The 26995-nt window shown below is 39.2% G+C and overlaps 3 protein-coding genes across 6 annotated transcripts in view; all 3 read left to right on the forward strand.

Annotated features, from left to right (window-relative positions):
• LOC147865773 (cytochrome P450 716B1-like) overlaps positions 1-14176 on the forward strand; it is a 26463-nt gene extending 12287 nt beyond the window's left edge. Inside the window, exons 1-4 of one of the 2 annotated variants that reach the window (XM_087316134.1) lie at positions 2686-2744; positions 12484-13445; positions 13533-13720; positions 13843-14176. In XM_087316134.1, coding sequence (XP_087172260.1) covers positions 2725-2744; positions 12484-13445; positions 13533-13720; positions 13843-14142 — 1470 coding nt within the window. In that variant the 5' untranslated portion in view covers positions 2686-2724 and the 3' untranslated portion in view covers positions 14143-14176. Of the gene's footprint in view, positions 1-2685; positions 2745-12483; positions 13446-13532; positions 13721-13842 lie in introns of those variants that run through there. The other variant, XM_087316135.1, reaches the window with a different exon arrangement.
• Positions 6792-9700, forward strand: LOC147865775 (organic cation/carnitine transporter 4-like). Of its 3 annotated transcripts, none has more exons than XM_087316125.1 (3): positions 6792-6992; positions 7535-7982; positions 8117-9700. In XM_087316125.1, the coding sequence occupies exons 1-3, from the start codon at positions 6945-6947 to the stop codon at positions 9505-9507; spliced, it is 1887 nt and encodes a 628-aa protein (XP_087172251.1). In that variant the 5' UTR covers positions 6792-6944; the 3' UTR covers positions 9508-9700. The 3 variants fall into 3 exon arrangements, with proteins under 3 accessions (XP_087172251.1, XP_087172252.1, XP_087172250.1); XM_087316126.1 differs by having other exon boundaries at positions 6794-7133; XM_087316124.1 differs by lacking the exon at positions 6792-6992 and having other exon boundaries at positions 7331-7982.
• A 2626-nt stretch (positions 14177-16802) lies between the features above and the next one.
• LOC147865776 (cytochrome P450 716B2-like) lies at positions 16803-20477 on the forward strand. The gene is made up of 3 exons (XM_087317537.1): positions 16803-16883; positions 17486-17614; positions 19731-20477. Exons 1-3 carry the CDS (start codon positions 16803-16805, stop codon positions 20475-20477), a joined length of 957 nt encoding a protein of 318 aa, XP_087173663.1.
• Positions 20478-26995: the final 6518 nt, after the last annotated feature.

Raw genomic sequence — 26995 nt, forward strand, 5'->3', positions numbered from 1 at the left:
AGCATGTTATCTCGACGTTTATTTGTCGAGAGAATAATCCATTGTTTATATTCAATTTTAGTTTATTTGCAAAATAAGCGGGGGTTATGGAAATTCTATAGTATGAACCATATGTACCATATGTGCATTCACACTCGAGTATGTTTCGATAGTTCGAGTATGGTAAACACCCTCCAAGTATGGTAAATACCATACTTTTGTATTCATTATTTACTATAAGGTAAAACGTTTTTATAAGCTTTTGACGATTGAGCTAAGTCTTTTGTTATATCTAACTTCGTCTTGTGTCATTACCTTCTTTTCGTATTTCTACCTTTCCTTCAATCCTTCGTATTGTAATTTAGTTTATCCTATTCCTTCATGTCCGCTCCCACATCACGACGATGTGTGCAAAGAGTGGACCAAATTGACTTGAATGTGGTAGAATACGACACAATTAATCAAAATGTGATACTTTTGACTCCCACATGTTTTTAATCTCAATCATGTTATAATATACATATAAATATTAGTCAAAATGCCAGACCTCAAATTTGCTTGAACACGAAAACAATGTGAAGTATATCATTGTTAAAACTTATGGAGGGTGTTTTGTCAATTATTCAGTTGAACAAATGTACATCCCTCTAAGGTTTGCCAAATTCCGAAGCATATAAATAAATGTATGGGTACAATTTGGGTGGTTATGAATGCCAAAGCTACATTATGGTCAAAAATCAGATCATGTAATGTGAAGGTGAAGGAGGATGTTGGAAGCTCGTTCAAATGGAAGGGTAGGAGGTCGATCGATGTGACTTTGTTGGGACCCTCAAGGATCCACGAGAAATGAGTGACCAAGCAATTGATGAGTGCCAAAATTTCTAAACGGACAAACATGAATGGAGTGGGGCTTGCTCCTTCAAAGCACAATGGATCGAATATTTGTTGATGAAGGGAAGGCCAGAACAAGAAGGAGATAAGAGAAGTTGTTTGTCTTGATGGCTCTTATTCTTCTTGCTTGAAGGATGACAATATCAATGTGCATTCGTTGCCAATTATCGAGAAGATGGTTGTCATTTTGGGCTAATGCATTAACCTAATGGGTATCTTTGAGTTTGATCACTGCGAGGGATGAGGTTTGCAGGGACCCTTTTGTGGTGAGGCACGTGAGAAGTCGGTGTCAACAACTCTTGAGCATATCTATCAATATTTCCTTTTCTTCCTAATCAAACTCTCTAATCATGTGCCTCTCCTCTTATCAGTAACGAAAAATTAACACAAACAATGAAAGAGTTAAGTTAGTGGAAGATGCTTACTCACCAAACATAAGAAGAGGACAAAATATCAAACAAAAAGTTTGATCAACAATATCTCGACCAATCATACTTACAATACAAGAATGGAGCTTAAGTATTTAAAGTAAAGACTTAGGGCTTAATCTTGGATGTGAAAAGCGTAAGATAAGGTTTAGGATTAGAGAGAGAGATAGATACATTTTATTAACATCTTTAGAGGTCAAATATGATCTATGAGACAAAAAATATAACACTTTCATGTGCTACATGTGAAAGTGAGTAGTGAGTAGTGACTCTCGATTATCAAGAACTTTACCAATGAATGTTGAGATGAAGAGTGCATATTGTGATTGTGCAAGGAATTCGTTCAAGCATTTGGTGTGGTCACAAATATGCAGAAAGCATACTCAAATGTTACAATCAATTAATGTAGAAATGTGTATCCTAATGGTAACACCTTGGTGCTATGTGTGTAACGTTATGGTTTCACGCCTTACACATGACACTTGCAATACAATTTGAATTTATTTTCATGACTCTATAAGCTTGAGAGATAAAAGGGAAAAGGAGAGGAAATGTGGAGACCTTTGGATAGTTCACATTTCAAATATATGGTTTGGCTATGGTGAGGAAGAAAGATCCTTGATATTTTTTACTTAACTACTAGTTATGTTGGTTTGGCAAGGTCTAAGCTTCAATTTCTCTAAAGTAAAATAATCATGTACAAAAAGATGGAGGATGCTCGGCCATTCCTTTGGTAAAGCATAAAGTAACCTCTAATTTGCGTATTTGGGGCATGTTTAGAATGTTGCCTATCTAGGAAGTTCTAGAAGCTATAAGCATTTTGGAATTTGTCATTAAATATAGCTCGGCTTGTTTCAAGGAGGAGTGATCGATAACCAAGACCCTTTTCGAGGCCCTTTGCCTTGGTTTATTGACAATCAAGATGAGATCGAGGTTGACCCATTCCCATGATTCCCGATGCTTGTCTTCAATTAATTGGTATGACACATTGGTCCCTCCCTATATTTATAAAAAGGTTCGACCCGATCCCAAGTAGAAATATACTCAAGGCACTATTTGCAGACATGCAGATATATATATTAAAGACTTGTTGAACACATAGAGATATATATTAAAGACTTGTTGAACACATGCGGGGATGGGGACATCTTTCGATGCATGTGTGTATGGTTTGATCGGCTATGGCGGCTTACATTTTTGGATATACATATGGTTCTCAAACATATTGGTGAACGTTCATTGGCACATAATTGGAGGGAAGAAAAAGAAGTCATCTAGCATTACAACACTTTCCGTATGGGTAGTAAAGAAGTTGTGAAGATAACCAAAGGGTTGTATTACCATCTTTGTTTTAATAACAAACATAGATCTTTACTAAAAAAAACAGGAAAAGAAAAAAGAGAACTACCACTAGCATTGGTGCAGCATGGCTATGGTGAGCTTCACCTCCACCATTCCTGTAGAGCTCATTGTTGGGATTACTCTGTCTCTATTACTCTTCATAGCAGTGGTATAGGAGCTATGGAGACCTTCAAGCGATAAGAATAAGAGCTGGGAAGAGATGAAACTTCCCTTACCTCGGGGCCGTCTTTAGCCTTCCCTTCATCGGGGCGAAACCCTGGAGTTGCTCTTTGCTCTTCATCTGCAGCCACTATGACCTGCAAATATATTGCATCTAATCCCCACATTATGGAGGAGGTTTGTTTTGTTGCTCCCCAATCACTAGTCAATTTCACACATACTGACATGTAGAAAAATCATTCACTTAATTGGTTTCCGAAGTCATATTTCACCTCTCGAAACATGATAGTAAAACTTTCTCTTCTCTTATTAAAACCACAATTATATAGCTAAGTGCTTGTGACAAACACTACAATGGTGACATAATCGAGTGGTGCTAATATGCGACATGAACACTTTGTCAAGAGAACAATTTCACCTTGGTTAAATAAACAAAATTGCCATGTCTATACTCCCTATCAACTTTCATAGATTGCTATAGCTTGCTTGCCATTAAATGAAAACTTTCACTACAAATGCCAATGTAGAATGCCAACTACATTTTAAGATGTGCCACCATCGATAATCAATGTTAATTACTTTAAATGATGGCCATTGAAGATTTCATCATGTATAAACCACCTAAAAGCGTAAAAGAGAGGATTAGGGGTCGGTTTATTTCTTTCTTCTTCTGTTTAGCTTACACACTTGACAAGATAATCGAGGAGTTCAAGTGATATTAGTGCACAAATAAGCTCACCTTCTTAAATTAATAAATTAATTAGATCACCGTGAGTCTTTTTAAAATATCAGTTGATCTAGTTTCCCGTTCACTAATAACTTTTCCTTTTAACTAAGGTCTAGGTCATGAAAAAAGTTTCGTGTTTCTATTGCTTGATTGGGTGTTTTGGTATTATGAAAAACGATGTGGGGTAATCAATAATGCTCCATACAAGAGGGGTATTTATAATATTCCCTCGATATTTGTTTATTTAATCATTTGAAACATGAACTAGACGCTTATAATAAGAATTCTCATGTAGGGTGAAAGGTTATACGACCGTCACATTCTCAATATTCTTATCATGTTTTTGTTGTTGTTGCCAAATTGCATATTACAATTGTTTAATGACCCTCTATCAATGTTTGCAATTCAACTTAATATTATAATGAATTACTTAATGAACATGTCATAGGAACATCAATAATGTCAAGATTTCAATTCATTGAAGCATTTAGAAAGAAAATGTTCAAACATATTAAACTTAAATCATGATCATATATATTAAAGTTCTTCTTCTTAATGGCTCACTTGGATAATCTACATATATACTACCAATTGAGAGTGGGATTTCAAAAACCCATCATATATCTTTTAAGATCATTTTGATAGTCTTATGTAGGGAACACCATTATCCTATTCTAGATGTTATTCGTAAAACGTGAATGGAACAACGAAAAAGTGCACTTCTGATGATTGTGGTGGAAAGTAAACTTTTGAAGATATTATATATATTCATAAAGCACCTCAAAGGTTATATGGCATCTCATCAACTTTAGGCGAATTGAGGTTTGCTTGTTCAATAAGTAGAGAAATTAATTTTGGAAATCTAGAGATTGAAAAACTATCCTTTAACATTGTGATTAATGCATTCTCTATATCCACTAATTTGAATGGCAAAGCAAGTATGCCTACATATATCTACTATAGTACTATGTATGGAACCCAAGCAAACCTTGGTTTCTAGTGAGTGATTTTTAAGCTGTATTTTTATGACCAAATTGTTAGCAAGAGGGCATGATTTCAAACCACAAAAACAAAGATTTTTTATAGTTCAAACCCATTCCTAGAGACTTCAACTTTCAAATTGTTGGGGATGTCTAAAGTGTCTTATGTAATATATGTCAATGCTTTCAAAAATTGCTTTGGTGGATGTTTTGTTATGTCTAAAATGATATATCACAAACTCAACTAATTCAATGCTGCTATTTCTTATGTAGCATATGTATTGGCAATCACATTAAAACCGAACCCCATACTTGACTATGATAACCCTATATCCTTTCAAAGCATTCTCATGTTACATATATTTCAGTGGCACAACCGTTGGCATTGCCATGAACCAAGAGAAAGGGTTTAGAGTTTACTTCATCATATCTTGAATTATGTTATGTCTACTTGTGTTGTGATTCTTGGATTCTCATTGGTAGTGGTGATGATTCATGATGATAAGAAGTTTCATGGAACCCAATGCGTTGAATTCCTAAACACAGGTACTTTGTGGCAAGACCACTCTCGCTAATGTTAGCTCTTAATCCTTACTAATAATATAAACATATAATTGCAATGAACAACATTATTGTTGTATTAGTATATTAATAGTAATCACGATGTTGAACTCTACTTGTGTTGTGACTCTTAGATTCTCATTGGTAGTGGTGATGGTTCATGATGATAAGAAGTTTCATGGAACCCAATGCGTTGAATTCCTAAGCGCGGGTACTTTGTGGCAGGATCACTCTCGCTAATGTTAGATCTTAATCCTTACTAATAATATAAACACCTAATTGCAATGACCACCATTATTGTTGTATTAGTATATGAATAGTAATCACGATGTTGAACAAGTGTGTATACAAGAGAGAGATCTAGAAAGCATGATTTAGAAAGCCAATATCAAGAACAATTATAGGAACCATAAAAGCCTTGTGAAGTAAACATGGTGTTTGTAATAAATAAAAACATCATACCTCGCATGTGAAATAGGTCATCATTATGTAGTTGCATGATACCAACACCATACATTTAATTAAGAAGTGTTTATATATGTGATCAATCATAAAAAAAATTGTGTTTAGGGAATATTTTTACTCAAATTAAGCAAAACGATTCTCCAAAGAATGATCCATTAACTTCATTCAAGTTTAGTTTATTCGCAAAATGGGGGGTAGGGGGGTTATGGAATGATGAGAGAAAATATTATTAGGCATAAGGATGTGGGTAGCAAATTTCCGTGGATCTACCAGATTGTTGCATTTATAACATTTAGAAAGAATATTGTGTCAAATCTAACAACAATGTACAAGTGTGTGGTGATTCTTGCTTCTCTTTAGTAGATGGTGATAATGTGTAGTGACTCTTGATAGGCACACAATTTGCATTGAATTTTCAAGCATATACATAACAAATGCATTTAAGCGTGATAACGTTGTGTCTTATGCCTCAACGATAAAATCAACACTAGATTGCGAGAAATGTTGGCACTAGTTATTAAACATATAAATGAGAAATAATTGTGGTAACTTTTCTTGGTTCAAAAACATCTGGCATTTACAAAAGCAAGGTTCATATTAACACCCAAGTAATGTGACACTAGAGATAACACGATTAGAAAGATGATATCCAAATTTGTTTTAATGATAATGACCGAATAAAATATCTAGTGTGATATTGCCAATGGTAGTTCCATACTTAATGATGCAAAAGAAGCGTAGGTACAATTATAAATGTTCTCAACACTAATGTCGATAGTAGTATTAAAAAAGAATTATATAGTTTGGCCATGAAAAGCATTGCAATATAACTTAAGTCACTTTTTTGCATAGCTAATGTGATGCACTATCTTTTATAATGTAGTGAACATGATGATAACTTTATACGACATGTATAAGGTGAGAAAAGAATTAGCTAATGGAATATGCGCAACGCTTTTGTATTCAATGGTAGACATGGAGTGAAAGCATATCTACGAAAGTTGAAGGGAGTGCAACACATGTCCCTCCTTAAATATTGATATATACTATTTATAATAGCTTTTCAAACTAAGCTTCTCAAAACAATAAGTTGTCTCTTTAAGCCAAATAATGATAGCGCTAATAAAGCATCTACAAGAGCACAATATTTTGTATTGGAATCATAAGCATGGTGTATTGACAATGACACAATTGTAGCATAGCATATATACCAATCTTCGTGTCTATTCTTATGATCAAAGTCCAATAGACTTAGACACTAGTTTGCAAAGGAGCTCACTAGCGAGAGTCATCACGTAAGTAATGGTGAAAGCCCACTTTGTAATTGAGTTGATGCAGTGAGAAACTACTCACCGATGATGACTATAGTACACAAGCAACAATGATAGAGCAATGTGTGTGCACCCTTGGAGATCAAGTGGTAGGCTACGCAATTTCGAGGTAAGTAGTGAGACATTACACACGGTTTCAATGCAATACGCACGTGAGGAGTCAGATGTCACCATATCATCAATATTCTATGCCTTTGTCATCCTAGGCTGATCCCCATCCATCCACCACAAAGTGAGAAAGGAATATTTGGTTAGTAGGAAAGGATATTTTGTTTTGTTTAGAACCATGAAAAGCTACAAAATTGCTTTCCTTCAATTTCATGGGCTATTGCTATTGTGGAGAGCATTATAGTTTTTGTTTTCCTTTTTATCTGTAGATATATATTTTACCTTTTGTATTCATGGAAATGCGTTTGCCACTTTATTTTCATTGTAACTGAAACACACACATAAAAGATATTGAAGAGATCTTCATGCCCTTACAAATAGTTTCACTAGAGGGAAGGTTTCCATTACCAACATACACACACACACATTCTAAGCTTTATCATGGGACTTACTCTACATGGATTAATCCATAATGCCATTCATTCTTGCATGATACCTTTCTTCTGTTCAAAACCTCCCGAACACGATAACACGGATCGCGAGCTTCACAATACCGACCAAGAGACTAGCATTCCTGACCATCGCCCGAGTGTGGAACCGAAACCTCCACCACAAATCGTGTCTATCGATGACATTCTCAAGAATTGGGCAGGAGAGTTCGGAAGGTCACAAGCCCTCCATTTCACCTTCTCGAGCTTCGCATGGGCTCTCGAGGCACTTCACACGCTTGTCGTAGTCTTCGCGGACAGGAACCCGTCGTGGCGATGCGTAACCAATGCCAATCCTATGCCCACCCATTCTAGCGGACATTCTGTCCCGATACTATGTGGTGATAGCATGCCCATGTCATCGATATGCTCAATGGATAGGAGCCTTTGGGAATGGACCCGTGGCAAGTCGGAATCGACCGTCTCCGAATGGGACTTGATTTGTGACAATAGCTATAAGAAAGGCTTGGCCCAATCATCCTTCTTTATTGGATGTCTCATAGGTAACCAAACTAAATGAAAGGAATTCAGGACAGGTCACATATGAACTAGTTTCTTTTTGCTAAGTCTTTATTTAACCCACCACTTAATTATGTCTAGTTGAGATTGATTTGAAGGACCTTGGTGTGATATGTAGGTTCTGGCATATTCGGGTACCTCTCGGATTCCCGAATCGGTAGGAAAGGTGCATTAGTGCTCGCATGTCTTAGCAATGGCATCTTCGGCATGCTCACTGCGGCCTCGCCAAATTTACCGGTCTATGCAATTCTCCGTGCTTTGACCGGCATATCTTCGGGTGGTCTCGGCCTCACCTCCTTCGTCTTGGGCACTGAATGCATCGGGCCAACCAAGCGTAGCTCCGTCGCTATGTCCTCCTTGTATTTTTACCCTTTTGGGACGATCCTCCTAGCCGGGTTGGCCACCATGGCAAGTGGTCTATCATGGAGGTATCTCTACCTTATCACATCGGCACCATCGTTGGTATATCTTGTGCTCATTTTGCCTTTCTTGGCCGAATCGCCGAGGTGGTATCTTATAAGAGGACGGAAAGAGGAGGCAATGGGAGTACTTATGAGGATAGCAAAGATGAATGGGAGGAAGTTGCCGGAAGGTGTTGCATTATCCATGGAATTGGATGACGATCAAGTGCCATGTGGACCGATTGAAAATGGTGTCACTGATAAAACAACACAGCCTCTACATGGGGTAGAACTTAGAAAAGAGAACATAGAATTAGAAGATAAGCCAATAGTTACAAAGAAGGCCCGATGTGTAAAGGAATGTGGGAGTACCACGGTTCAAGCTAGAGGGACTTTGTTAGATGTGTTTAAGAGGGATGATTCTAGGATGAAAATTTTAATAGTGATAGTAGTATGGTTTGTAAGTGCTCTAGGGTATTATTCACTAAACCTTAATGTAGGAAATGTTGGCACGAACTTGAGCTTAAGCCTCATACTAAATGCATTGGCCGAGATCCCCGGATATGCGATCTCCACGATTCTCGTAAACAAACCTGGTCGTCGGTTAACACTCGTCGCCTCCATGTTACTATGTGCTACTAGTTGTTTAATGGCTGGTGGGGTCTCTTTCTGGCTCTCCGAGTATGCAACTTCATTGTCTCATCGTAATGTTGTGACTTCATTGACCGGTCGTGATGTTGTTATTGATTATCATAGTCAAGTACAAGCATTGTTGAGAACAAGCTCGTACATGCAATTGATCGGCGGGCTCTTGGGCCTCTTTTCCATTGCAGGGTCATATAACCTCCTCTACCTCTACACAGCCGAGCTTTTCCCAACGGTTGTGCGCAATGCGGCACTAGGGTTGACAAATCAAGCGGCGTCCATAGGGTGCATAATTTCTCCCATTAATGTCTTGTCTGCACATTTAGGTGTTGCTTTTCCACTTTTCATTATTGGAGCCATATCGCTTGTAGGGGGTCTCATGACTCTCAAGCTTCCTGAAACTCGTAACCAACCTTTCCATGAGACTTTTGAGGAAATGAACAAACAAAAAGATGTACCCTAATCAATTTCTTACTTGTATCCTTGACAAAGTAGTACTTCAAAATATTCAATATGCAACTCAATTTAGACGTGATTGAAGTTGTCTAACTTGTTGGAAATCGGTGTCTATAATATCTTTGAGGTAGATTTCATATTAAGGAGAATTTGTATTATTGATCCTTGAGTTAGTTTTTATGATACAACAACAAATTTAGGCATCATCCGAGAAATTAGATCTCTCTAAACATAAAAAAGCACAAGTTCACCCATTATGCATGAATAGAGTCATGTATCATGCATGAAACACCTTACTCCATATCTCTTTATATTTCAAGAAAAGAGTTTTTTCATTAAAAAACAGGTACACTCACATCTACAACCTTATTGACATTTTATGCCACACCATTTCAAAGGGTGTGGGGGTTGTTTCCATGTTTCTTACTAACTAGGCAATAACTTCAATTTAAGGATTTGTTTGCTCATGTGTACCAAAGTTTGGCAAGTATTTTTCTAGTTAAAACAACACTTCACAATGTAAATATAATCTCCATTAGCAATATTTAACAATTAACTTTCTAACAAATAAATCTTCTACTCCCTAAATGCTAGGTGAGGCCCAAATGAGAGGGGAAAAAAGAACATCCTTTATAGGTTGGGAGGGAGGCTAGAAAGAAAAGAAAACTCCTCTTCAAGGAGGGAGGGTGGGATAAAAGAAGATAGGCTTGTGTGATCTTTGGCAAAAAATTAGGTTGAGACTATGGAGACCTCACAACTCTGATACCATGTGAGAAAACTTGTTAATAATACTAGCAAGACAATTGTTAGAATCAATAGACACAACCAAGCTGTGAGACGGTTATTAGATTGCAGTAGCACAATACTTGCAAAGAGTAGGGACACAACTAAAGAGTAGAGCATGTTTGCAAGTAGCAACAAAAATAAAGTATAGCCTATTTATATAAAATTGGGGCTCGTTTATCTACCTATTTGGTAGACCAAGAGTTTAAAACATTACAAATTCTAGAGAGAGAAAGCATTTAAAGAGTTGCAGATTCTAGAGAGAAGAATTGAGGAAGAGAGTGTGTGTAGAGGAAAGATAATAAAGATGAAAGAGAGTGCAACTATTGAGTTGACACCCTCCAACACATGAAATGTTGCATTCTTCGCTAAACATATGGAACCTTGGCCATTGTATCCAAGAACAAGTGCCTTTTCAAGCATCCCAAACTAACTATGCAAGCGGGGTAACCAAATAGCTTGTTTGGAATCCTCTATGGTTAAACATATATAGCCTCTGTAGTAGATAACACAACTGTCCTCTAAAGTCTAGAGCACCATGAAATAGCTCCACCGAAAAGGGTATATACTTAGCCACTTGTGGACTTGTGTGTATCCACATCACTTGCCATGCATGAATCACATGATCCTTTTAACTCTAACGGACCCTTTCCATAACATAGGCATTTACCTTTGGTTCCTTTCAAATTTCAAAAGATAGATTTGATTGCCTCCGGATAAGCTCTACGAGATTTAGCCATGAACCTACTAACAACTCTCATTGCATGAGCAATGTCTAGCCGTGTGGCAACCATAGAATCCATAAGTGAACCAAACGTTGATGCATATGGAACATTCTTCATGTAATTGGCTACATCATTCATTGTCTTTGGGAAAATGGGAAAATAAACTTGTATCTCTTCCGTGTCCATTACAAAAATGCCTTTGTATGAGTTTTTTCCCTCTTATTGATGCCATTGACCTTGGGTTCGAACTGGTGGATTCTGTCTTGGTGGCGAGCAGAGCATAAGTGGTTGTAAACACTTCCGAGCTACTAACTCACTTAGTTTAAAACATTAACACTTGATCTCTCTCACTCTTACTTTACTCTCTCTCAAACAATGATAACAAAGTAAACAGAAATGAGGTAATTTATTCTTAACCACATTCCTTCATACAAAGAGGTTTCGCACCGTACAAAGGATAGAGATTAGGATTTGGCTCACTTAGCTCTTAACCCTAATGTTAGCTCTTAATCCTCGCTAATAATATAAACACCCAATTGCTATGACCAACGTTATTAATAGTAATGACGATGTTGAACAAGTGTCTTTACAAGAGAGAGATATAGAAAGCAAAACTTAGAAAACCTATGTCTAAAACAATTATATGAAAGATAAACCCTAGTGAATAAAACATGGTATTTGTAATAAATCAAAACATTATACCTCGCATGTGTCATCATTATCTAGCTACACAATATCAACACTGTAAATTTAATCAAGAAATGTTTATATATGTGATCAATCATAATAAAATGGAGTTCAAGGGATGTTTTCACCCAAATTAACCAACCGGATTCTCCACAGAATAACTAATCCCTTGATTTTATTTAAGTTTACGGGACAATTAGAGAAAAATTCTTAGACATAAGGATGTGGGAAGCAAATTTCCATGTATCTACCAGACCATTGCATTCATGATGTACAATTCTGGAGTACATCTTGCTCCTCTTTCATAGATGGCGACAAGGATGTAGTGATTCTTGAGAGGCGACGCGACACAAGTTGTCTCTCATGCCTCAATGGTAAAATCAACACTAGATTGTGAAAAATGTTGGCATTAGTTACTAAACATGTGAACCAAAAATAATTGTGGTAGCTACTTCTTTTGGTACAAAACAAAACATTCGGCATTTATAAAAGCGATTTTCGTATTAACAGAAACGATGATATCCCATTCCCATGCGAACGCTTGGATTCAATTTCATTGGTCCCATCACAAGTAGAAATATATTAAAGACATGTTGTACACATGCAGGGATGTGGACATCTGTGGATGCATTTGTGTATGGTTTGTTTGGCTATGGTGAAGAAGAAGAAAAAGAAGAACCATAGAGATTTGGATGTATGGTTCTCACAAAGATTGGAGAACGTTCAAGTTGTGACAACCAGAGAACTACCACTAGCATTTGGTGACGCATGGCTATGGTGAGCTTCACCTCCATCATCCCTGTAGAGCTCATTGTTGGGGTTACCCTGTCTCTACTACTAATAGCAGCACTACAGCAGCTATGGAGACCTTCAAGCCAGAAGAATGAGGGCCAGCAAGAGAAGAAACTTCCCTTACCTCCGGGTCGTTTCGGCCTTCCCTTCGTTGGCGAAACCCTAGAGTTTGTCGGAACACAAAGGAAAGGGATCCCTTGGAAATTCATCGATGACCGCATCTCAGCGTACGGAGAAACCTTCAAGACGAGCTTAATGGCTTCGCCGACAGTAGTCATTGCTGGTCCTTTGGGTCACAAGACAGCCTTCTCTAATAGCTATACAGCATGGCCTGCTAGCATGGTCTCTCTTCTTGGGAAAGACTCCCTCATCGCGTGTGCTGCACATCGTGTCCCTCGCATCCGGAATGCGCTCATGCAATTCTTGCGGCCCGAATCCTTGCAAAGATACACGAGCCGTGTCGACCTCATCCTCCTCACCTTCATTCATGAGTATGTAGAAGGCAAACCTAAGGTTGCTCTCTTCCCCCTTATAAGGAAGCTCATGTTCTCAATAGCTTGCGAGGTTTTGGTTGGTAAAGGAGACAGAAAAGATCAAGATATGCTCCATCATCCTTTCGACACCATGGTGAAAGGCCTCTTTCAGCTTCCAATCAACATCCCAGGAACAACATATAGCAAAGCAATCCCAGCTTCGGATGCGATAAGAAAGCAGTTGCAGGTATGGATCAATGAGAGGAGGAGGGATATGGCTGCTGGCTTGGTCACTGGACATGAAGACATCCTCTCTGGCTTTCTGGCATATACGGATGACCATGGACGACCTTTCTCCGATAAGGAAGTGAAGGACAACATCCTCACGTTGCTCTTTGCAGGCCATGATACCAGCGCTTCTGTAGCCACCATGGCCTGCAAATGTCTTGCATCTAATACCGAGATAATGGATGAGGTTTACAGAGGTTTGTTTGTGGTCCCTCAATCATGCTCAATTCTTGACCAGTGCACATATAGTCTTATGATTTGGATATGTTTTTTCTTGTGGACAGAGAACAAGGAGATCGCGGCAAGCAAGCCCCCTGGCGAGCTTTTGAATTGGGGAGATATACAGAAGATGAAGCTTTCATGGAGAGTAGTTCAGGAATCGATGAGGCTGGTGCCGCCAGTGCAGGGATTATGGAGAGTGATACAGGAAGACATGAGCATCGATGGCTTCAGGATCCCGAAATCATGGAAGGTACGATAGCACAGAAAACTCATTTAAAAACATGGTTTAGCGGCTCTATATAGGTTTGAACCGATAATGTCAAATAGAGCAACACATAAAAGGTGATCCATACATTGCATTTTCCTGCACAGATATTTTCGTCCACACACTCAACTCTACGTAACCCCAAGTATTTCCGGGAGCCGGAGAAGTTTGATCCGTCTCGCTTCGAAGGAGCAGGCCCGGCTCCATACACGTTCGTCCCATTCGGTGGGGGCCCGAGGATGTGTCCGGGCAATGAATTCGCACGCATGGAGATTCTGGCGCTCATCCATCGCTTGGTCACCCAGTTCTCGTGGACCCTCGAGGATCCCAACGAACTCATATCAATCAACCCGCTACCCTTCCCTGTGAAAGGGCTTCCTATCTTGTTGAAACCACGCATTCCATGATTTGATTTAGCTACCACGAGCCCTGCGCTGTGAAGTCATTTGAAAATTGCAACTACGAGCACAGCTTTAAGATCCTAAACTATCCAAACGTTGTGTTTGTACATTTATTTCTATTTATCGGAATTTAACAAGCTCTATGAGCGTATCCACTGTTCAACTTAAATTTAAGTTTTACTTGTGATATATATTGTTCACATTGTTTCCTTGTTCAAGCAAATTATTTGTTTGGCTTTTTATTTCGTATTTAGATAGAGAATAATGCTTCAGAATTAAAAATATTGTTGATTTAGAAGCATCACATTTCGATACAATGTGCTGCAAATTGCAATTAACCAGACTTAAGTCAATTTGGTCTAATCCTTGTGCACACTTCTTTCAGAGTCGCAATGTAACTCTTGATTGCAATGTCATCATAAAATTCTTGAACATAAAGGAAAGGGATCCCTTGGAAATTCTTGGATGACCGTGTCCCAACCTATGGAGAGACCTTCAAGACTAGCTTCTTTGACAATAGTTCTCGCTAGCCCTTTGGGTAACAATCACTCCTTGATCGGGCATGTCGGACATCGTGCCACCCGCATTTGCATTCGGAAAGCGTTCAGGCTGTTCTTGCGGCCCGAATCCTTGCAAAGATACACGAGCCGTGTCGATCTCATTGCACTTGCATTCATAAAAGATCATCTCGAAGGCAAATCTAAGGTTGCTCTCTTCCCCCGCATGAAAAAGCTCATGTTCTCCATAGCTTGTGAGGTTCCTGTTGGCCGGCTGGACATAGAAGATCAAGATAATATGCTCCATCAACTCTTCCAGACCATGATGAAAAGCCTAGCGCAGATACCAATCAACATCCCAGGAACTTCATATAGCAAAGCTCTGGCTGCTTCTCATAATGTCAAATAGAACACATAACAGTTTGATCCATACACGGATAATGTAACATAAAATATATATGTATGCATTTTTCCTGCACACAGATAATGTCTTCCGTGAACTCCACCCATCGGAACCCGAAGTATTTCCGGGAGCCGCAGAAGTTCAATCCGTCACGCTTCGAAGGAGCAGGCATGGACCCTTTCACATTCGTCCCATTCGGTGGGGGCCCGAGGATGTGTCCGGGCAATGAGTTCACACGCATGAAAATTCTCTTAATCATCCATCGTATGGTCGGCCAATTCTCGTGGACCCTCGGGGACCCCAACGAACTCACATCAATCAACCCGCCACCTTTCCCTGTGAAAGGGCTTCCTATCCAGCTCGAACCACACATTATGTGATTCGATCTGCTACCACTCTATTGTTCAAAAAACTGCAACAACAAGAGTGAATACACGATTTAGAACATGTATATGTACATTTATTTCTATGCATGGGAAGTTGGCATGCCCTAGGAGCATGTATATTTGTTCTAGGAGCATGTATAATTGTCCTAGGGGCATATGTTTATTTGTTAGGAGCATGTATATTTGTTCTAGGAACATGTATATTTGTCCTAGGAGCATGTAAATTTGTTCTAGGAGCATGTAAATTTGTCCTAAAAGCATGTATATTTGTCCTAGGAGCATGTAAAGGTTATAGGTTTAAGAACTAATTATTTTTACAAAATTGGCATTTAATTTATCTTTTATTAACCTAAAAGACGAATCACTTATAATGAATAAATAAACTAGTTGCCTAATGACAATTTGCCTACACAAACTCTAATATTTCGTCGTAATTCCACGACACAAACTTGTTGAAATGTTTTTAACAAGATACCTTTCCTAGTTTAGAACTTGGTTGATTCTACCTTTCTTTCACTCACACTTGCACGTTTTCAGTAGATTGATATTTAGGAGGGGCAAATTTGTGGGGACACCAAAGATGGAACTTACTACTTCTTGTCGGTTATCAATCCCAAAGTAACTTTAGACAACGGGCAACCCTTCCCCAATACTAGATACGAACGATGTTACCTTCTTTTGTTCAAATCTAGGATCGTTTTTACTTTTGTAGTAATCTCTAGCCACAAGTTTCACTGAAAGATCTTGCTCAAGTTGGTGATCAAGAGTTCAAGGATTTGTAGTGAGGTTAAGAATTGTTGGGGATAAAGTCCCCAAGAACTTTCCTTTTTTTCTATATTTCAACCCTTCCATGTCAAAGGTCCCTTTGAGAGGTTTGAAGACATAACTTTACTATATTTTTGGCCCCAATATGGGGGGTTATAGGCATTTACATTATCTTTATAACTTTTGGTCATTGGCCATGTGTGAACATGCCTAAATGACCTAAAAGTCACTTATCAATAAGAATTGGTCCCCAATCTCTCATAACGAGATAAAGACTTTTTGCATCTAGGTTCTTCTCTCCATTTTCCGACATATTTTCTCTACTTTCTTTCTCCTCAGACAACAACCTACTTCCTTTTTGTTCTATAGCAATTGACCAAGCCATCCCATAGCTTTTAATTGGTATCAAAGCCAAATAGTTTCATTGCGAAGAATTTCTGTCTCATCAAGTGATTGTGCACATGACAATATGTGATTTGGCCTTTTTGGTGACTTTTTTTTTGCAAACTACTAAATACAAACACAACTAGTACCTCCTATAATCTTAAAAGCTTGTTTGAGATAAAAAGTATTAAAGATAATGTTTCTGATTTATGAAAAGAGAGGATGTTAGGCATGGAAAATTTTGAAGGGGTACTTCTTGAAGTCATGCCTGAAGATACGATAGATGTAGCATGGATGAAACTAAATAAGAAGGTTTATATCATAGGAGATCTTAATCACAACTCCTTTCGAGATATGAGAGAAGCTAAAAGGTACTTATGAAATTATCACACCTTAAAATCAATTGCATCTCATACGTAAGCTAGTGCATATGCAACTCGATAAGTAGAAAATTGCAGTTGAGCACTTATCTGCCTTTACAGTTAGTGTCTCACAATGGCAGGACTCCGGATTACATTCATTTAATGATAAGCTTAAGGTCATCTTCTTGTTGATGAACTTACTTGTTTTGTGGTTATTCAACTCTTGAATAACCCTAATCCTACCTTTGACGGCGTAAAGTGCTCTTTTTTTAATGAGGAAATCAAGAGGAACGTTGGTGGAGAGAGAAATGGTTCAGTAAATATGGCTAAAGCAAGAACAAGAAGAATAATACAAATGGCAAGAAGAAAAAGGAGAACGAGAATGAAACACATAACAACTTTTAAGGTCAAGGACAAAGAGAAGGCCAATGTGGTTTCTATTGTAATCATTGAGGAGCAATTAGATGCATAAGATACACTTTGCGCTATTATATTAGCAAATCATGTTGAAGTTAATGATCTTTTGTTAATTCTCATGCACAAAACATATAGATTTCAAAGAGGGATCTAATTGATGTCTTGCTTACTTTGAATGATGCTTTGTCAAAAACGTGGTGGACTATGGATTCAGGTGCATCATTTCATATTACTCTAATTGAGGAGTGCTTTACTACCTTTCATGTAGGTAGCCATGGAGATATATATCTTGGAAAGAACCATGCTTATTTTGTTTAAGGTATTATTGGCACAATGCATCTCATAGTGAATGGTACTAATGAGTTGGTTTACATGATGTAAGATATGTACCAAGCATCAAGATAAGCTTATCGTCTGTTTGACAAATGGATATACATGGATATAGTACCCTCTTTGAGAAAAGGTCATGGATCTTATCAAAGGCTCTAGGCTAATTGTGAAGGTACTAACAAAGGAACTCTATATTATTTGCATGGTAAGGCTTTGATGGGCAAGTTTATTGCTTTGGCTAAATCCATTCAAATATGGAATCCCAACAAACTCATATCAATAAACTATTTGCCCTTCCTTGTGAAGGGGCTTCCTATCCTACTCAAACAATTAAGATCAATCATATAATATCGTTTCTAATGCATTCTCATGTAACATATATTTTAATGGCACAATCGTTGGCATTGCCTTAAACCAAGAGAAAGGGTTGAGGGTCTACTTCATCATATCTTGAATTTTGTCAGATGTATTTGTGTTCCGACTCTGTGCTTCTCATTGGTAGTGGTGATGGTTGATGATGATAAGAAGTTTCATGGAAGCCAATGTGTTGAATTCCTAAGCGCAAGTAATTTGTGGCAGGATCCTTCTCACTAATGTTATAGCTCTTAATTTGGCCTAATAATATAAACACCCAATTGCAATACGCAACGTTATTGTTGTATTAGTATGTTAATAGTAACCACAATGGTGAACAAATGTGTGTACAATAGAGAGATATAGAAAGCATGATTTAGAAAGCCAATATCAAGAACAATTACAGGAACCATAAAAACCTTATGAACTTAACATGGTGTTTGTAAAAAATAAAAGCATCATACCTCGCATGTGAATGACATCATCATTATCTAGTTGCATAATATTGTGTTGTGCATGTATGCCTTTGTGCCACTCTTTTAGCACACCCTTTTTAGGATGCATGTACCTAAGCCGACCCACCCTTTTAGCATACCCTTTTAGGCTAAGCCAACCCAAATGGGTACCTTTTCATAAACTATAAATTGAGTAAGAAGTAAGAAGCTAGAACTAGACTGGTTTTGATCTCTTATGTGCATTTCACAATACCAACACCATAAATTTAATTAAGAACTCATTATATATGTGATCAATCATAATAAAATGGAGTTCAGGTAATGTTTTTACTCAAATTAAGCAACAATATTCTCCAAAGAATAATCCATTGATTTTATTTAAGTTTAGTTTATTTGCAAAACAAGGGGGTTACGAAAGTTAGAATGAGAGGAAATTTATTAGACATGTGGGAAGCAAATTTCCATGGATATATGAGATCATTGCATCTGCAACATTAAGAAAGAATCCCTTGTCAAATTGATATACAACTGTGGAGTTGTTCTTGCTCCTCTTTGCTAGATGGTGACAAGTATGTAGTGATTCTAGACAAGGCGATGCGACACAAGTTGTCTCTTATGCCTCAATGGTAAACTCAACACTAGATTGTGAGAGATGTTGGCACTAGTTATCAAACATATATAATTGTTGTAGCTACTTCTTTTGGTTCAAAACAAAACATGTAAAGCATTTATAAAAGCTTGGCTTCAATTCATTAGTCCCCATCTTTTGAAAAAATGATCAGCCCGATCCCATGTAGAAATATAGTTGAAGGCGCCTATTTGCACACATGAAAGACATATTAAAGACTTGTGCACACATGCAGGGATGTGGACATCTTTGGATGCATTTGTTTGGCTATGGTGAAGAAGAAGAAGAAGAATCATACATCTTTGGATATATGGTTCTCACAAATATTGGTCAATGTTCATCGACACATATTGGAGAGAACTAGCACTACCATTGGTGAAACTTGGCTATGGTGAGCCTCACCTCCAACATCCCTATAGAGCTCATTGTTGGGGTTACTCTGTCTCTACTACTCCTCATAGCAGGGTTGCATTAGCTATGGAGACCTTCAAGGAAGGAGAATAAGATCCAGCAAGGGAAGAAACTTCCCTTACCTTCCAGTCATTTCGGCCTTCCATTTGTCGGTGAAACCCTGGAGTTTTTCGGAATTCTAAGGAAAGGGGTCCCATGGTAGTTCTCCGATGATCTGATCTCGATCTATGGAGAGACCTTCAAGACGAGCTTACTAGCTTTTCCAAAAATAGTTCTTGCTAGCCCTTTGGGTAACAAGGCAACCTTCTTGAACACCTATCCATCATGGCATGCGAGTGTGGTCTCTGTTCTCGGGGATGAATCTCTCATCGGGTGTGTTGGACATCGGGCCACTTGCATACGGAATGCGCTCATGGTGTTCTTGCTGCCCAAATCCTTGCAAAGATACATGAGTTGGGTCAATCTCATTGCCCTTGCATTCATTAGAGATCACCCTGAAGGAAAATTTAATGTTTCTCACTTCCCCCTTATGAAGAAGCTCATGGTCTCCATAGCTTGTGAGGTTCTTGTTGGCCGGCGGGGTAGAGAAGATCAAGATATGCTTCATCATCCCTTCAACACCATGGTGAAAGAACTCTTTCAACTTCCAATCAACATCCCAGGATCAACATATAGCAAAGCACTCGCAGCTTCGCATGCGATAAGCAAGCACTTGCAGGTATGGATCAATGAGAGAAGGAGGGATATGGTTGTTGTCTTGGTCAATGGACATGAAGACATCCTCTCTGGCTTTTTGGCATATACGGATGAGCAACATGGACGACCTTTCTCTGATAAGGAGGTGAAGGACAACATCCTCACGTTGCTCTTTGCAGGCCATTATACCAGCACTTTTGTAGCCACCATGGCCTGCAAATATCTGGCATCCAATCCCCGATATAATGGATGAGGTTTACAAAGGTTTCTGTGTGCCCCCCCCCCCCAATCATTCTCAAGTCTTGATCTACACATAGAAAAGTCTAATGATTTGTATGTGTTTTTGGTGGTGATTGCTCAGTGAACAAGGAGATCGTGGCAAGCAAGGCTCCTAGTGAGCTGTTGAGCTAGGGAGAATCAACAAAAAATGTCTTTATCTCACCTTAACTACATAAAACTTGTCCTCTTCGACATGTACTCGGCCAAAGACAAATCTGCTCTAACCACTCTCCCCATCAATCTTTGGCTATTTCAGTGAGATTGCCCTACATTAGGTTGGGAGGGGGAAGATATGAAGTCAGTACCGTATGCACTTGTAGTTAGCTCCTTGATGTACACGATAGTCGCGACATGGCTTGACATTGGTCACGCCGTAGGAGTTGTCGGCAGATTCATGCACAATCCTGACGAATCACATTGAAAAGCAGTCAAGCATGTATTTAGATACCTAGTGGGCACACAAGACCTTGACATCCTCTTCAGTCCGAGCAATTTCGTGGAAGTGAAAACGTCAAGAGTGCACAACCACTTTAACGACTAAGGCCGAATATGTAGTTGCGTGCGACGCAACGAAAGAGGCTCTATGGCTCGGTTGATTGGCGTGTAAGGTTCAACAAGACAACCCAAATTCGGCTCAAGTTTTCTACAGTGACAGTTAGAGTGTTGTTGCTCTGTCGAAAAACCCAGTTCATCACAATGCCTCCAAGCATATCAATGTGCAGTATCACTTTGTTCGGGACTGTGTTCGGGAAGCTCTGCCTTGAGATGATCTCCACGACCAACAACATATCATATGGGATGAACAAGTGTCTCACAATTGACTGATTTTAGTCACTTAAGCCCATCTGGTGCTTAAGTGACTAAAATCAGTCTGATCGAGTCGGACAACAGAGATAGTTTCAAGCACTCGGCCGTGACAACTGAACCAACTTCTGCACTCGAACCAATTGATTCAACCTTCGTTTCCTCTCGGTTTTCATCGATCTGGTTGCAAGCTAAGCTACTCAAGCATCACTTTGTTTTATATTACAGGTTTCTCCATCGTGCATATGCCCAGTACAAGGGAGTGTGGACACACTAGGTTTAGGCAATTTCTATAAATAGTGGAAAAGGCAGTTTCCCTAAGTTAGTTAGTATTTAAACTAACTCTTGTAACCTAGTGTTAACGTTGTTGAACATTGTCTCCATTCTATTGTAACTTTGAGTTCGAATGATATAGTTACACATTGTGTGTCATTCTCTGTCTCTAGCTCTCACTCTGTCTCTTTGATCTTGCTATACTGTGCTAACTCTGTGATATTCTAAGCATAGATGTTGTTCTTGTTTCCACACTAACGGTGTCAGACTCCAATAGTGTATATGATCGACAGTCAACATCCGGTTTCGTCTTTTCACTCGGAAGCGGAGCAATCTATTGGAGTAGCAAGAAGCAACCAACAGTTGCATTGTCCAACACCGAATCGGAGTACAGAGGCGCGGCCATAGCCACCTGTGAAGCCATTTGGTTGAAGTGGCAACTAAAGGACTTAAATGAATCGATCGACAAACCAATATGTATCTACTGCAACAATCTAAGTAACATACAACTATCATGCATTGAAAGGATCGTGACACCCACATTATGACTCGAAAGGATTTGAACCCACGACCTTGTTGTACACATGTCAAATCCTTAACCATTGTATTAATATTCTTATATGTATAGTCTCTAGAATATGAAATCTAATATCATAGGAATATTCTATATTACTCTACATTCTAGAATGACCTAGAATATTCTAGAGTGTTCTATACCACTAGAACCTTCTAGAATACTCTAGAGATCTTCTAGATTACTCTACATTCTAGGATAACCTAGAATATTCTATTCTAGAGTGTTCTCTATTACTTATAAATAGGGATCTACCACCTATCCCAAACCTAAATTGGTTCAACGCCATTTTGTAGCCTACTCTTTGTAATCCATTTTACGCTTCAATATAATAATTCTCTTTCAATTATCTCTCTATCTCTTTTTCTCTCTCTTTCTCTCGTTCAGTCTTGACAGGCCTAAGGAGTGGACAAGTTCCATTAGTTTTCCCTGGTGCTCGGCCTTCGACCACTTACCACTCCAAGGCTTAGTTGTAGGCTTGAGGGGGAGGTACCCGATCCAAATCCGACTGGTGCAGAAGTTGACAACGCCAATAATCGAATCAGACATTGGACGGCTCACACTTGAGTTTGAGGGCGTGTGTTCATATATCAAGCTCAACTAGATTTAGTTATTTTTGTAAATGTGTAACGTAATAGTTACATACATAGAATCTAGTTAGAGTGTTGACTTCAAAGCCTTAAATAGGATTTTGTACTTGTACTTAAGTATGGATACATTCTAGATCCTCCACTACCAAGTAGATTTAATATATGACTTACATCCTTGTACCTATATTCTCTTCATATATGTGCACCCTTGCACATGAGATCTATATATACCTCATTGTGGGTATTTTTGTTAATGTAGAGAATATGCGGAATAATGCTCGGCCACAACCGAGTCTTTAATCACTTCGTTGAGAATTACAAACACAGAGATGGGAATGTGGAGATAGATGCACCTATACGCAAAAAAACTGTAAACAAGAGAGTGCACGAGATGTTAACGTGGAAAACCCTAAGAGGGAAAAACCACGGGAGCCCACAGACTCCAACCTATTACTATGTCAAAGAATACAACAAGGGGCACAGAGGCAATGACCTCGTGCTCACTCTCTTCGCCTGGCAGCAGTTACAACAGAGAATCACTATGTGTTTTGCTCTCTCTTTCTCTCTCTCTCTCTCTCTCTCTCTCTATTACGCTCTGTACAACAGTTACACCAATAACTCTATACAACAAGATAATTGCACCAACTCTGATACACACGCTATAATACTCTGTTTGCCCTAGGTCATATTTATACTAATAGGACTTTCGGGCTATTTACAAATATAGCCCCCAGTGGGCTCTCTAGAACATATTTACATATATGTCCATCCGGTGAGAGGTTCTCACCGGGTCTTCATCATCCGGTCCACACCGGGTCTTCCTTGCCGGGTACTCATATCCCATCCGGAGGGACAGAAATCCTAACAAACTCCCCCTTCACTCTGGCATGGGATATCTGGTTAGTGCAATTCGCTTCCGGCATGCGTCCAGCTTGTCGGCTATCAGCACCTTAGTCAGCATATCCGACCCGTTCTCCTCCGTGTGGATCTTCGTCAGCACGAACTCTCGATCTTCCACTCGCTCCTGGATCCAGTGGTACCTCCGTTGGATGTGTTTCGTCCTGGAATGATACGCCACGTTCTTTGCAAGGTGAATGGCACTTTGACTGTCGCAATAGAGCTGGTATTCCTCTTGCCGGATCCCTAACTCTCCGATGAAGTCCTTCATCCATAATATTTCCTTGCCGGCTTCCACAACTGCCATGTACTCCACTTCCGTGGTTGACAACGCAACCGTCTTCTGCAGCCTCGACTGCCACGAAATAGCTCCCCCAGCGTATGTCATGACATATCCGGATGTTGACTGGCTGGTATCTGCATCAGCCGACATGCTGACATCCCAGTATCTGCCTTGCTGGAGCCAAGTCTTTCATTGAGAAGGTCCGGTTCAGAGCCTTCTTCAACGTTCGTATCTTGACTTGCTCTCGTCTGACGATCAACATGTCGTCCATGTACAGGAGGAGTATCAAGAAGTCTCCACCTACAAACTTCTTTACAAACACGCAGTGATTGGCCTGCTTCTTGTGGTACCCTTGATCGGTCATGAAGGAGTCGAACTTTCGGTACCATTGCCGGGGAGCCTGCTTCAAACCGTAGAGACTCTTCTTTAACCGGCAAACCAGGTGCTCCTTCCCTTTCTTCACGAATCCCTCCGGTTGCTGCATGTAGATCTCCTCTTTGAGGTCGCCGTGGAGGAACACCGTCTTCACGTCTAACTGCTCTACCTCGAGGTCCATGCTTGCCGCTATGCTCATCACCGTCCGGATGGAAGTCATCTTTACTACCGGGGCAAATATCTAGTCGAAGTCCACTCCCTTCTTCTGTTGGAACCCCTTCACCACGATCCTGGCTTTGTACCTTGGGGGGTTGTCGGCATCTCCCGGTTTCAACTTGTACACCCATTTATTCTGGAGTGCCCGCTTTCCTTTGGGCAACTCCACCAGTTCATACGTGTGGTTCTCATGCAGGGAACCCCTTGCCCAGCCTTGTGAAGGGTCTTCCTATCTTGCTCAAACCACGCATTCCATTATTTGATTTCAAGATCATTACCTATCCAAATGTATTGTTCGTACAATCGTTCGATAATTGCAACTACATGCGCAACTTCAAGATCATTACCTATCCAAACGTATTGTTTGTACATTTATTTCTATTTATCGAAATTTGGCAAGGTCTATGAGCGTGTCCATCGTTCAACTTAAACTGAGTTTTACTTGTGATATATATTGTTCACATTGTTTCCTTGTTCAAGCAAATTTTTTGTTTGGTTTTTTATTTCGTATTTAGATAGAGAATAATGCTTCACATTAAAAATATTGTGGATTTAGAAGTATCACATTTTGATACAATGTGTTGCAAATTGCAATTAACCAGATTTTAGTCAATTTGGTCTAGTCCTTGCATGCACTTCTTTCAAAGTCACAATGTAACTCTTGATTGCAATGTCATCATAAAATTCTTGAACATAAAGATTCATTTTTAATTCCACACATTTCGATGTGGAAAAGTGATTCTTCTTTGGTTTCAGGAAGTCACATGTTATCCTTCAAACGTGTTTTCTTATGAACACGAGGAGCATGAGGTCGACATAGCTCTGTATCTTTGAAAGGATTGAGGTAGCAGGAATACCACAATGGCATTCCGTATTGTATGGGATTAGGACGAGGATTCATTCCCAATGGGCGAAAGGATGCTAATGGGCACAAGGGCATCTCTTAGAGAAGGTTGTCTTGTCGGATAAGACATTACCCTCGTCTTGGTGGTCTGTCCATCGGTTGATATGCGGTCATCAAAGAATTCCCATCGAAGTTTTGCCCCATGAAGGCAAGTCTAAAACAACCTTGAGGTAACTGAAGTTTCGTCTCTTGTTGGCTCTTATTCTTCTTGCTAAGTTAAAGGTCAACTCGATACAGTGTATCGAGTTAGGTCTCCTATGAGCCTCAATTCGATACATTGTATCGAGTTGGAAGGTCAACTAGATACAATGTATTGAGTTGGCTTTCCAACTCGATAAAATGCATCGAGTTGGAAGTTCAACTTGATACAATGTATCGTGTTGGAAAGCCAACTCGATACATTGTATCGACTTGGTGCACCTAGGAGCCTCAACTCGATATGATGAATCGAGTAAGGTCTCCTATGAGCCTCAACTAGATACATTGTATCGAGTTAGAGTCCAAACTCGTTACATTTTATCGAGTTGACCTTCCAAGTCGATGCAATGCATTGAGTTGAGGCTCATAGGTCCCCTAAGTTACTCGATACATCATATTGAGTTGAGGCTCCTAGGTGCACTAGTTGAAGTCCCAAGAGCCCGAACTCGGTATATTGTATCGAGTTGACTCTCCAACTCAATGCAATGTATCGAGTTGGAGTCCTAACTCAATACAATGTGATGAGTAGGAGTCCCAACTCACTACATTGTATCAATTTGAGGCTCATGGGACTTCAACTTGATACAATGAATCAAGTTGTAATCCAAACTCCATACGTTGTAATGACTTGAGGCTCCTAGGTATGGAGTTTGAGCTACTCTCTATATAATGCATGGAAGTGAGTTATTCATGGACAAAACCGAGGGTTTTGTGGTCTTTAGTTGTATATAACAACGAAAAAATGTTGAAATTAGTCTCAACAAGCTAATCTAAATAGAAACTTTAGAACTCAAAATGAGAGATTTTAGATAGGCTTGTGATTCACAAATGATGCTAAAATATAGGGTTTATGGTCTTTTTTCATCATTTGCCTTTTTTTTTCTATCTTTGAAGGGCAAAATAATAACTTGAACCTTAGAGTAACGTTGATGTTTCTATTAGTTTAATATTAGGTCTACTGAGCCTTAAGAGGAGAAATCAATTAAAAAACTTTGAATAAAATATCAGATCTCACCCATTGAGACCACCCAAATCCCTGTCATCACCTATTCCTAAAAAGGGAAAAAACTATTATTTGACGATGATATTCTTGGGCAGCCTTTTGATGAGGTCAATCAGAAGAAAATTGTGGCCACAGTAGGAGGGAAACCCTTGCATATAGAGATATGACCGACTATGAGTGGGACTTGTTAATCCTTATTAGAAGCCTCAACATTTGAAGATGCACCTAGTGAAAATGTTCTCTAATCAAGATGATTGAAAGGTAGGGGCGATGCATATAACAAATATAAAATGTTTTCAGCTTGCCTCCCGTGAGCCCATCCGTCCACTAGCTGTTGAACTGGGGAGCTTATAGACCTTGAAGATGAGCTATTAG

This window comes from Azolla caroliniana, unplaced genomic scaffold (assembly GCF_043228905.1).
Source record: "Azolla caroliniana isolate FFs.n. ecotype wild unplaced genomic scaffold, voAzoCaro1.0.p SCAF_3, whole genome shotgun sequence".
Classification (NCBI taxonomy): domain Eukaryota; kingdom Viridiplantae; phylum Streptophyta; class Polypodiopsida; order Salviniales; family Salviniaceae; genus Azolla; species Azolla caroliniana.